The sequence below is a fragment of the Pararge aegeria genome, chromosome 5 (genome assembly GCF_905163445.1).
Source record: "Pararge aegeria chromosome 5, ilParAegt1.1, whole genome shotgun sequence".
In the NCBI taxonomy this organism is placed as follows: Eukaryota; Metazoa; Arthropoda; class Insecta; order Lepidoptera; family Nymphalidae; genus Pararge; species Pararge aegeria.
The window spans coordinates 19,835,360-19,848,137 of NC_053184.1; the positions used below are offsets into that span (position 1 = coordinate 19,835,360).

A 12,778-nucleotide genomic window follows, 5' to 3' on the forward strand; every position below is an offset into this window, starting at 1 on the left:
AGATTAAGCGTGAGATACTTCGTAATCTAAAAGTTTTTTTTTACTATTTTTCCTTACACCATAGTAGGTGTATTTACTTCTACTTTTTTATTTATAATATTTATTTTACTTTTAAGTGATATTCAGTTAAGCCATATATTTATGTACATATAATATGTGTAACTACTAGATTATTTTTCGGGAAATTAATCAGTACACGTACTAGGTATATAATAAATAGGTAGGAAAAAACTTAAAGCAGGATGGACTTAATATATTTAAATCCCTTGGGACTGCAACAGAAATCGTCCTTATGAATTTTATTTCATCCAACTATGGGTTCAAGGAAATGAAAAACACCGAAGCCTTATGAAATAAATTAGTTTATTGTGACGTCATAGCTGTTCATAACGCGATACGAATGCAAAAAGTCCATGTTGTTGTAACGAATTAATCAACAGTATATAAATACTTAATAAAAATAATTTATAATAGCGATAAGTTAATGGATTGGTTACAAAACAGTACACCCCGACGCGTCTGCTCTGAGTCGGCGATCTGACCCTGTTGGAAGTTGGCTCCACGTGTCTGTGAACAAAACAAAATAATTAATAGATAGCCTTTATTGTCTGTAACTGAGCACTTGCTTCCTTTCTCATGAGATAAGGATTTAGATTTACCATGTTGTTATCAGGTATTATGCCCGGACCGATTTAACGTGTTCCTGACAAACAAGAAGATTTTGTAGAACCACGCATCACAGGCGCATATACTATAGCCCTCCTTTAGACTTCACCACATATAATAGCAATAATTGTAATTGTGGAGTTTGAGGAAGCAAAATACCGCATGGGTTCTGTCCAAACTTATCAGTTATATTATTGCTGATTTTGTTCAAGACAAAAGTGGACAAGTAACAGCTAATAAAAGGGGACGTATTGTCATTAAGTTCGAGGAAATCAGAACAAAAAAAGCGACATTTTGACACTTTGCTGAACCGAGTTAGACTTGTTCTGCATCTGCAAAATCTTACTCGTTCATTTCGGAAACTAGTAACGGGAAGACAATGAAAAAAATAAAATACGGATACGAACAGAAACAGCAAAATGTTAAAAATTTGCTTTTTCATCCCTTCCAATCCCTTTCATTTAGCAGCACAGCATTAGAACAACTATCTGCATCTTTGAGACACTACATATATTTATAATGATATTTGATCTGTAAATATATATAAGTAATATGTATCATTTGATAATTTTTATCTTTACTTGTACGAAAATAGTAAATGTTGTCCTTGCCAAATGAAAATTATACAATACAATATTGCTTCAACCACATAGCTCCATTATTACAGCAAATCGTTATTATTATGGCGTACAAGAGTTTGGCAACTATAGACTGATTTGATGCCAATATCTCAAAACTTGTATTTTAGCGCCAAAGTCATTCATCCGCCACTCTTACATAGGCTTAACAAAATAACACAGTGACCTTCAAAATACGCTCAAACTATTTTCAGAAAAGTTGAGTATAGGTATGATTTATTTTGTTGGCTCGTACTATAAGCTTGTTACATATTTCCTATGTTTAAGCATCTATATTAGCAAGCTACACGACTTATATAGGATACGCGATCTTTCCTCGAAGCATTCATAAACCTTGAACTGTTTATAACTTGATGGGCCATCATATCAAATGTTGCGCTAGCTTGTAAGTAATATGTATAAGGTATATGAGGTTTGATTACTTAAGAACTTTCATTGAGGACACGAATCCCTCTCAGATTTTATTCTTACTGAGCTGTTTATGTTAAGATTATCAAAATGTTCATGTACAGTAGCAGAAGCTAGCGCACTATTAAAAGAAGTTTTACTAACTTATTCCTCTTCCTCTTCTTCTTCTTCCTCTTCCTCTTCTTCTTCCTCTTCCTCTTCCACCTCCTCAACTTCCTCCTCTTCCTCCTCGGGTTCGGGTTCAAAGACGGGCTCTTCCTCATCTTCAACTTCGGCTTTAACGTCCTCCTCGCCTTCGGGGGATTCGAGTTCGCCCTTCTTCTTGCCGGGTCTCTCGCCGAACCATTTGGGCAGTCTCGCTGTTTTTTACATAATATAAATTAATACTAATATCCTCTTAATGTTATTGATCAGTGAGTGTGCATGTATTTCGGTTGTGAATAAAACTTTTTCTACTCCACGATAGACTTGCTGTTTAGCTTGCGTGATCGGCATATGATAAGCAATGACAGCGCTAAGGCTCTCTTCCTCTGAGTCTGTTTCTCTCGTTATATCCGAACCAAGTCTTATTTTTAAATGAGCAAATGTCTAAAGGCAGTTTTGTTTACAACCGATTCAACTTCACTGTTTGACTGTATTAACATATGTAGAGTCAAGTTTAGTTGTACCTAACACTATATTCTACAAGTTTTGCTACCTCTAATCTAACATAACGCCTACCTTTAATTTGTTTTAGATTATTAAAATATAGCTGTTTCATCGACAATCGAAATATCATATAACACCTACTTGATGTTTTAAATAAATTGTTTAGCTTTGTAGTTTAATTATGTCTTATAAGTATAAAAAGTATCATGATTTAGAAATAATTTATTTTTGCTTTGTGCAGAATATTTTGTTAATGTATTGTGTTCTTTCTTTCTGTGTAAAAAGGGGGAAAAACATATTTGTGCAAAATGTTGGTAAAAAAATCTCGCAAGGGCAACACTGTCAACTTGTATTTCGTTTTCATTGACAATGGTTGATTATGTTCTTAAAACAAGTGCAACATAGGTAACTTCTTACAAGACAAACAGGGATCTTACCTGACCTAGCCTAGGAGAAAACATATGGTTAGCTTCCTAATATTTATTTTTCTTCGACTTTTCTGCCGTTCATTGATATCTGCTTATTATACTTATTCATATTTTACACGTAACTGTTAATTAATTTCCTCAAATTTATTTATCGAAAGATTATTATTACTTTTGGTTTATTTCGACCGATTTTTTCCTTCTAGTCTTACCCTTTTGTCTGCCGCCGAACTGGTCGGCCCTTTCTTGCCACACCTTCTCTAGGAAGTCCTTGTTCAGTTTTTCTAGGTCCTAGGAACGGTTAACACAAGGATAAATCAAGGTTTCAAAACAAAAAGAGGTGAATGAAATGCATCCTGTAACAAAGTATTCTAAACATTGCCAAATTAAATTAGTTTCGCATTTGGTTGATTTCAACGTTTCTTAGTTGTCAGCTTATACGTGTTTGATTTTCCCTACTATACCACCAATACAATAGAATAAATCCAATCAATACGATAAACCCCGCCCTTTTTAATGCCAGTGCTGACATTCGTCCAGTTTGGCTTAAAATACACCATTTTAGCGACAGTGCCAAAAAATTTGTAAATACAAACGTTAAATGATTACATTGTAAATAACAAGTTTGGTGCTAGTACGAAAATAGATACTTTCGCTAGCTAACCGATTTGACAATGTTTTAAACACGAGGTGCGGTGAGACAGATGTAGGATGCATACCATGCCGGGTACATGAGGATATGACACTCTGTAGGGTACAAATGTGAGAAAACCGTGGAAAAATTGTGGGGCAAAAACCATGCCTCCACTCCCGCATCTTACTTTTGGTGCGGTTCATGAACTCCTCCATCTTCTCTTTCCATCCTTTTTCTAAAACCTCCGCTGCTATGGTATCGTAACCCTGTTTATTTAAATGTACTGTTTTCAATCGGAAGTAAATATACATCTATAGAGCGAATGAGTTTCTTTACCATTAGCTTGCTCGTTCAATTGTGGTTCAGTTTAAGTCTTTCTCCAAGAGGTTTACAGCCACTTTTAAATTAACACATTGATAGTTCTAGAGGGGTATAATTAAATAAAAAACTAAAGCTACGAGGGTTTCAAAAGCTTTCTTTAAGAATAAACCACAATTTTTTATGAAACACCTATGAGGTCACTTCATTTAAATCACTACGTCTAACGAATCATTCCCAATTTAATTTTTTTTTATAGTTGCTTACATTTTGCCATTTCATTGGTGTAAGAGATGTCGGTTGAGATTCAATCCGCTTTTTTAACCGTCTGATCTACGGGATCTAGTGACCTGCAGAATTCATTACATCGCGCTGGCTAATGGCTATGTCAATTTAAATACCTGTGTAAATAATTCAGACTTACGCCTTCGAATAACTTCTTTTTGTCATCATAGGAACGTGTGTCGACGCGTCGCTCATATTTTGACGCAACTTGAATTTTGGGCTAAAAAAAACAAATTTAACGTAAAACATCTACGCGTAAAACTCATATATGTTATTTGTGTAAAGATATGTCATCACCGCGGGATGATTGTCATGATAACGCACACTAAATACGTTTTAAGTGTAGAAATCTCGAATAATCGAATAAGAAAATCTGAAGGTTGGCTAATTGTTAGCTACTACTTTTAACGTGCCACTTTAAAGGAGCATACAACGAATCTACCTCTTTTATTCATTTATCATTCATAAAATTAAAATGTATGTTTTCCCCTTTCGGAATACTTACGGGGTGCTTGCCTGTTAGCGCCTCGGGGTCGAGACCCTTTTTGAGAGCCTTGTGCCTCAGCTGCTGCTTCTGTCTTTCTTTGAGCTCTTTTAACTGTTAACAAAAGTCAAGTTTAAAAACCTTTCTTTCCTTGACGCTTAATTTGTCAAAAGTTCCTGCTGCACAATATTTAGCTAAATCCCTCTTAGCAAAACAAATTTGGCAATTCTCAGCCGACAAAATAATTTTTACTCGAATTTAAGTAAGGTCAAGTATACTACGTATATAAATTAGGTACTCACGTCATAGTCCTGCCTCTTTTGTCTCTCCTCGAGATCGTATTTCTCTGTTTCGAGTTTGATGATGCACTCCCACAGCTCGGTAGCCTTCTGTCTGAGCTTGTCCACGGAAAGACCTTCGATGTTAAGGGGCTTGATGCGGATTGAGAGGGAGATTTTCTTCTCCTCCTCCAACTGTTCCTTGGTCTTGTTGCGCTCAAGTTGAGCACTGCTAAGGCCGAACTGTCAAAAAAATACAAGAGTTTTCAAAAAATATATATTTTCGCAGAAAATTTGCCATAAAACAAAGTTTAAAAATAGCTTCGTTAAGGTTAGTGTATCAAAACCGAAATTTTAAAATCTGTAAAGTTAAAATGGACAACTGAATTTACAGAAACGTAGAGGAAATGAGTCGATGTGTTTGTTTAATAGCCAAGTATTTTAAAGAAAAAAATCCATGTTCTCTTAATAATATAAAACATTAAAAGGGGAAGAAATTAAAAAAAAAAAAGAAAGTTAAGAAAGTTCTCTTCGAAGGTATTTCAAAATCATTGTTTCTGTAACAAAAAAACGCATACTCACGTTATCGCTCTTCTTTTGAATGGTAAAGTTAGGTCCGGTCTTGCTTGATTCCTTCATCGCCTGGAGCATAGCCTGGCGTTTCTTCTCGGCTTCCTCAAGCCGTTGCCTCTTCTCCTCGATGTCACGCTGTTTCTTCTCTTCAATCTCACGGACCCTCCTTTCCTCTTCTTCCTTCTTCTTCTGGGCGAGGCGCTTTTCTTCCTCAGCGCGAGAAACCTAAATTTGAACAGTTATTATTAACTTGCTAACTAGCATTTCTTGCATTACTATCGTCGCTATCATTGTTACTGATTGAAAATGATTGTGTTTTTCTTGCTAATACTGAGAATATAATATATCTAAAGTCGAGTAAACCTGATATACTGTAAAATGTCTACTACCGCACGCAAAGCGGATTCTATCGAGAACGACAGATATATTTGTCATATTGCAAGTGTAGTTTCGAACGTAGGTTTGGAATAGTGTAGTTTCACGAGACTGACCTTGCGCTTAGCCTGCTTCTCCTTGAGGCGCTTGAGCTCGTCCTCCTCCTTGGCCCGCTGTTTGCGCCATTCGTTAATGTATTCCTTCAACTGCTCGTCCAAGTCCGACCGCTTCTGGTCTTGACGCTATACCATAAAATATTAATTAGCTTATGTTGTTCATTTAAATAGTTTCAAACCAGAAACTTCATCGCTCATAAGGACCAGCAAAAAATACGGTATGTTCTACAGTTCATTCAATATTTGACTACTATTAATGACAGTTAAAAAGAACAACTACTACTTATTATAAAAAATACTTTTATTTCCCTTTGAATGATTTAGCTTTATTTTTGTTGGTAAAAATAGTAGCACAATTTGGATAGCGTTATTTCATGAGTCATATTTTATCATTGATCATGATCATCATGTATATTGACTTTGCGTATTATTATTACGTTTTCTTATTAAAGATGGATTGTAGGGCAAGACAAAGTCAAAGACCCATTTTTTTAACGATAGTTACCTTAATAAATTCTGGATCACCCTCACCCCTGAAACGCAAAAGCACAAAATCAAGATCATGACTGGATCACAGAAATATGGTTAATGTTAAAAACCGTTACTGCAACGGCTTACAATACATATAGCGTTTGTTATGATGAAATTATTATTTTGATCTCCCGTCAATAGTCTGTAACCTTCAACATTTGATATATATTTTTGTAGTCGTTGATTCGTTAATGGTTCGTCGGCTTATCGTTTGTTATGGAGTATGAACACAGCTAACACTTAACTCTGTTATGTAATTCTTGTCTACATGTCTGATTTGCCATTATATCAATTATATTATTACAAAGTTTGTCAATAAAGCATGTTCTGTTCAGTGTCTCAGTGTTTGTAAATGTTTTATCTGTGTTGTGTTCTACTTTCATGAAACAAATGGTATTACGTATTCAGGGTAAATCGGTAAACATACAAAAATCGTCGCCATGCTTCAGTTAAAGTACAGAGGTCCCATCATGCAATTATTAAAGAAACATCGGGAGAACTCGTTGAGTTTTCCGTTGACCGACATAGAATTTTTTTCAGGGCGGCGCGGGCGCAGCCTGGCATTTTCATAAATAGAACGCCTACTGACTGACAGAAATAGCGTCCGACCATGGTTTGCTTAATCGTTCACTCGACGATCGTGCGGTCGGACGCGATGTATCTGGAGTTAGAGGAAACAGTCGCAGTAAATGATGCGCCCGGACCTTATTGAGTTAATGTGAGGATTACTGAGTTAGTGACACCACAGAGAGCGGTGCAACTTACGGGATCGACGGTCTACTCCTAGAAACAGAAAATAACAATCAGCCTCTACTACACTTTACAATGTGCTTCATAATAAAAGACAAAGATAGATAAATAAAAAAAGCAGTGAGAGGATTATTTCGCGCATCCAAAATACAAGTCGTTACTTTTGTGTTTTTGTAATATTTTTCAGTAATTCTTATCATCGTTCATATCATTGGTTTCATTCACCCAGTGCAATATATTAATTTTATTTCCAATCACAGCGTTTGCATACATTTCCTGAACACATTCAGTCACTAAAAGCGAAGCGATTGTCCTTAGGTTGATATCGATAGTACTAATACTCACTCTTGTCTGGGGATGGGTCTTCATAGATAAACGGCAACGGCGGCAAAAAGGGAAAAAAATAAACAAAATTAGAAACTTATCGATCTTATCATATTAAGACGATTATTCTAAGAAACCATAGATTTTACATAGGCTCATCATTCTTTCTAAATTGCATAGAAAGATCAACTACTTACGGTTCAACTTACGGATCTATTCATCGTGTTGATTACAGTTTGGTTAGGAAAGATCGCTTAACTCGAAGTTAATAAAGCGTATATTCAAAGCGGAGCTCCTACAGTTTGTCGAGAGTCTGAAAGCAATGAAAGCGGCGGTAGATGTGTTAGACAGGAGTCTAATCTTAGCCTAAATGAGTGCAAGTGTTGGATCATCGAAAGGGCACGCCACTTACTTCCTGTAACAAAAGAGAGATAGGAGTTGGTGAGGGCGTGCAGCTAATGATAAAGGGAAATAGAGAATTGGGGGACAAAAGTGTTCCGTGTCATTTATATTTTATTTGCATATAAATTTGGCACTAATAACTAGAGTTCTTTTCTTTCTATGGTAAATTCTAAACAAAATAGAGTTGCCAAGGCGAGAGACTAGGCTTCAAAAGCTTGTGTCCAAAATCAAACGGGGAATCTATATGACACTAAATTTCACGGGAATTGTATGAATGTTTTGCATCTAAATACTTACGCCTCCACAACTTCTTCTTCAACTTCCTCCTCCTCGGAGCCACTGTGAAATACACCAACGGTTAAAGAGGGCACATTAATGTGGTGGGGCACACGGTGCAACACCTTTACAAATTTACATACATGGGAGTATTAGTGGGTACAAAAATACAAGGGCAGTGAATACAAAAATAATGTCGGAAAACATAGAGGAGATCGAAACAGTTGCGATTGATAAAAATGATAAAACTGTGTCCATTATGTGTAAGTATTTTGTGATATCGTGTGAAACTAAAGTTATCCGAAATATTAAAGTAACTAGTTTGAGAGTATTTCAGATAAAGTGTGCTTATGCATTGTAAATGTGTATTGAAAATACTTACGAATATTCCTCTTCGTCAGACATGTTGATGCTTTATTATTCTGTAAGGCAAGATATATATTAGTAATCAATCAATTTCTGGATGTGTTAACTGATCAAAAAGCTTTAATTTGTTGTGCCTGAAGAATATTAAGTAAATTCGTATTTCTGTAATCTACCTACTAGCCTTAGAGCTAGATTCCTTGCTAGTTATATTCAAATTCGAAAAATAATCAATTGAATAAAATTTTAATAAAATTTTTTGAAGTTTCAGTAGCTTTAATTTTTTGTCATGTTGAATTATTTGTTATTTTCTGATTTTGGTAGTTTCACAAACTATCTTTTCGAAAGTATGGGTAACATAACACTTTATATAAATTTAAGTTCCAGCATTAATCAGATTTTTGCTCATTTGAGACTAATCTAAAATCGGGAATTGAATCCAGTTGGGGACCGACCTTTTTTTCGTTCCTATATTTTTTATTAGTGAAGAATAAATTAAATTATGTAGCTTTGTTGAATCGAACAATCTTGTGTCAGTTTAATCTAATATCCTGATAAATTTATGTCTTATCGGTGTTTGGATCGGTGAAAGCTTTCGTTACTAATTGTACCAATTACCTTATGAAAATTCCGATTTGAATAGAAAGTTGGAAAGTATACAATAGGAAAAGAGCAGTTGTCAGAGGGCACCCTTGGGTAACTAAGAATGCTTTAACATTTAATTAAAAAAGCTAATTAAACTCATTAAACTTTGGAGTTGATCTGTTTCTAACCATCAAAACTGTGTAGCTATATTAGTGTCAATAAATTCATTTATATCGATACTTTCAAGCACTATTAACTCTTAAAATATAAATGCATCGTCAAAATAATAAAAACTTTTAAAAACATGAGATCATTTTTATTCTTTTAGCGTACAAAAGCAGTATATTTAAGTGTTTAAAACGCTGTCAGAATTTATTATTTTGGTGTATCTCATATTTGTGTCACTAAAGTTATTAGTATAACACATTACGTGCCAGACGATCGAAATAGCTTATAGGCAGCGTGTCAAACTCGTTCGAGTTGAACAATTTGATTGTTTATGAAGTTCATCTATTTTTAGCCGGTTTATCTTTCCTACCATTAGGCACTCCCACGGGGCGCTCTGCAGGTTTTTTGGCAACAGTTCAAATATTGCAAAACTAGATTTCGATTAGTGTTCAGCTTGGTGTATTCAGGATGCCGATTTCAACGGTTCTATTTTTTACAGGATCAAGAAACGGAGCATAATATATTTTAATTGATTTAAAAAATATTTTTTTATTATTTTTCGGTAATTTTGTTTATAAGGAAAAATTTAAAGATTCCATTTTGAATATATAGATTATACGAGAATCAGAACTAAGAAAAATATTAAATAACTTTAAAATTTGTATTAATGCATATTAGCAGTTTGGCAATGAGCTTCATTATTTTCATGATTCTTTAACATAATCGTTAAATATTTTTTCGCCAGTTTGTTTATTTTCTTGATTGCGTTTGGGACGCACCAATGCAACATATCGGATTTTGAATACATAATATTTTTTTTTATTAAGGTATATTTTATGACATTGATCAAAAAAACATTTTACATGTATGCACAAATTTTTTTTTGTACGATAAATTTAAATTAAAAAGAATACCTCGTTTGTAAAAAAATTACATGTACGAATGATGTCTACATTTTTAAATTAAGAACGATTAATTAATTTTAAAAAAAATTCAAAAAATAATATAAAATACATTTTTTTTGTCTAAATTTCTTAATTTGTAATTTTTTCTGCAGACGGTAAAGTAACACAATTAAAAGCCAATGTACAGTGTAAAGTGTGTGTGTTACAAAAATTGCATATGTAATGAATTTTCGTTCATTTTAGTAAGTAAACGTTACGCGCGGTAACGTAATCCGCGCTAAAGATGGCATTTCTATTTCCGCGCGGCATCACCGAGCCGCACCGGCTGGATTTGGCACAGTTGAACGCTGCGCTTATTTATAGGCCACCACTGACAATCCATTTCGCAACGAAAGGTTCCAAACTTGTTTCGATTTTTGAACGTTAACTCCATTTCCGAACGCATTTTTCACTTTGGGGTTCCTACACTCCTAGACACTGTACATTGGGCACTGCACTGCACGCACGGCACTTACGTCGCGAGGGTTGAAGGCGGTCACTCAGGCCCAGACCGGCAGCACAGCGACGTTGGAATGTGGAGTCCGCGGCGACCGGGGCGGCTCTGGCGCAGCGCGCGCTCGCTCCGCCGCCGCGGTTTCCCCGCACCCCTCGCCATGGATATATTTAGCCGCGGTCATTTTTGAGCCGAACGCAGCCAGCTCCGGTTTCTGCGGACTACAGTAAACCCTGCAGTGCGATAAACCTACCAGGAGGCGAAGGGCGTGGCGTTACCTTTGTTAACTCCTAAATTGATATCATCGTCGTCGTCATCAAACGTCAGACTAGTCAGTGCTGATCGCAACATGCACCTTCCCATTCTACTGAGGCATTCAACAACCAAATATATTAATCATCTCCGGCCTAGTAGGCCTAGGAAGTAGGAGTGAGAGAATTAGAGCTTCAATCCACCACGCTTCTATTATGTGGGTTGGTTGGCAATGACGTTCATTAACACTAACATGCTACCTACTTATTGTTTAAAATGGCTTTTAAAAAGTTTCTGACTCAGAAAGGAATAATTACGTTCATAGAGATAGAAAAGGAGAACAAAAGGGCATTGCAAAACATAGGTACATATATCTAAAGAAGTTTCACTTCTTGCGCGTGTACGTTCGTTTTTTTAAACTTTTTTTAACTGCAATCTCACTTTTTTTTACCTGTATTTCCACTTAATGAATAAAAGATGCACGCGATCTTATCTGGACGGGGTATGGAAGTTTCAGTGCACCAGTTTCGTGGCATCGTACAGGAACGCGAGATTGCCTAGTGGTACAATTTCGCGTTTCATAGTAAGTATTCGGAGCTAATACGCCAGACTAGAGAAGAGGTAATCTAGAAAATAATCCTCCCTAACTAAACGTAAGTAGCTGGATGTCGATTCCAGGCCTTCTAGTCGCTGTACTGGCAGTCTACTAGCATCAATATAAAAAATCAACTACCAAAATAAAGCATAGACGCAGGGTAGGTAAGGAAGCCCACCTTTTATCTCAGCGTACCAAATGCCAACCTCCTCTCCTGGAACTACCTGCTTGCTTCTGGTACAATCTGCCTGCTGAAATCCGTAAAATTAATACCCTTCCTATATATTTTAAGAGCTGAAGGACTACTACCTCTGAGTGATGGCATTTAAAGTTGTAGCTTTATTGTCGTTAATTTACAGACAATAATAAAGCAACAACCTCAAATGCCATGTATTAAAATCTACTTATATATATTAGTAGTAGTTTGCCCGCGGCTTCGCTCACGTTAAGTTCAAAACTTAAATTCGAAGTTTCATGGATGTAACTTGAAAAATAAATTGATAAAAGAAGGATTTTATAAAAACATTCATCGCCCATTTAACCCTCGCAGGGTTGGAATTTTCAAAAATCCATTTTTAGCATGCCTACGTTGTAATAACTATCTGGGTGCAAAATTTCAGCCCGATCCGTCAAGTGGTTAGAGGCTAGAGCTGTGCGTTGATAGATCAGTCAGTCAGTCAGTCATCTTTGCCTATTATATCTATAAGAAGATGTACTTATGTAGAAGTGTGAAGACGTATATTTATTGAAATTATGTATGTATTTGTATCTATTCCTACATTTTGGTATTTATGTATATCTAACTACTCTTGGCACTATCCCGGTCTTTTGCTGTAAGTCATGTCTGCAAAGGTTGCCTTTAAGAGATTGCTTGTACAAATAAAGCCTTTGCATGTACATGGTTTACTGTAAACTCTTTACTGTTTATTTTCCTGTATGTTTAACGTGCAATAAAGTGTTTATTCTTCTTTTTCTCCTCCTAATTAATGGATCTGGTGACAGACAACGGCAGGATAACCATTATATCAAACAAGCAAGACTTGAATAAATGATACTGGTCGATACCGTACCAACGCAATCAAATCTGGTGACAGACAACGGCAGGATAACCATTATATCAAACTAGCAAGACTTGAATAAATGATACTGGTCGATACCGTACCAACGCAATCAAATATATGCGACGACTAATCCGCCTTCCCAGGCGATAAGTGCATAACCCGAATATAGCTACACAATAAAAAGGTCCAAAGTCCAGCTGCCCTATTTCTGACGGCGTATTTAGG

The 12,778-nt window shown here is 35.8% G+C and overlaps 1 protein-coding gene across 8 annotated transcripts; it reads right to left on the minus strand.

The window, feature by feature from the left end:
• Positions 1-343: 343 nt before the first annotated feature.
• LOC120623632 (troponin T, skeletal muscle) lies at positions 344-10,791 on the minus strand. Of its 8 annotated transcripts, none has more exons than XM_039889722.1 (14): positions 10,668-10,791; positions 8,514-8,553; positions 8,153-8,194; positions 7,475-7,492; positions 7,145-7,162; positions 6,354-6,381; positions 5,849-5,974; positions 5,367-5,582; positions 4,809-5,027; positions 4,528-4,620; positions 4,162-4,242; positions 2,998-3,076; positions 1,857-2,071; positions 344-567 (listed from the first exon to the last, which is right to left on the minus strand). In XM_039889722.1, the coding sequence occupies exons 2-13, from the start codon at positions 8,534-8,536 to the stop codon at positions 1,857-1,859; spliced, it is 1,158 nt and encodes a 385-aa protein (XP_039745656.1). In that variant the 5' UTR covers positions 8,537-8,553; positions 10,668-10,791; the 3' UTR covers positions 344-567. The 8 variants fall into 8 exon arrangements, with proteins under 8 accessions (XP_039745656.1, XP_039745655.1, XP_039745658.1 ...); XM_039889721.1 differs by lacking the exon at positions 2,998-3,076 and adding an exon at positions 3,607-3,685; XM_039889724.1 differs by lacking the exon at positions 7,145-7,162.
• Positions 10,792-12,778: the final 1,987 nt, after the last annotated feature.

What these genes read in the sequence shown, in the direction of transcription:
- LOC120623632 (XM_039889722.1), bottom strand. Translation starts at nt 8,536, where the DNA reads ATGTCTGACGAAGAGGAATATTC. An exon ending in TCTGACGAAGAGGAATATTC is followed by an intron (nt 8,195 to 8,513) that starts GTAAGTATTTTC and finishes TGTATTTCACAG; the next exon opens with TGGCTCCGAGGAGGAGGAAG. An exon ending in GTGATCCAGAATTTATTAAG is followed by an intron (nt 5,975 to 6,353) that starts GTAACTATCGTT and finishes TTTATGGTATAG; the next exon opens with CGTCAAGACCAGAAGCGGTC.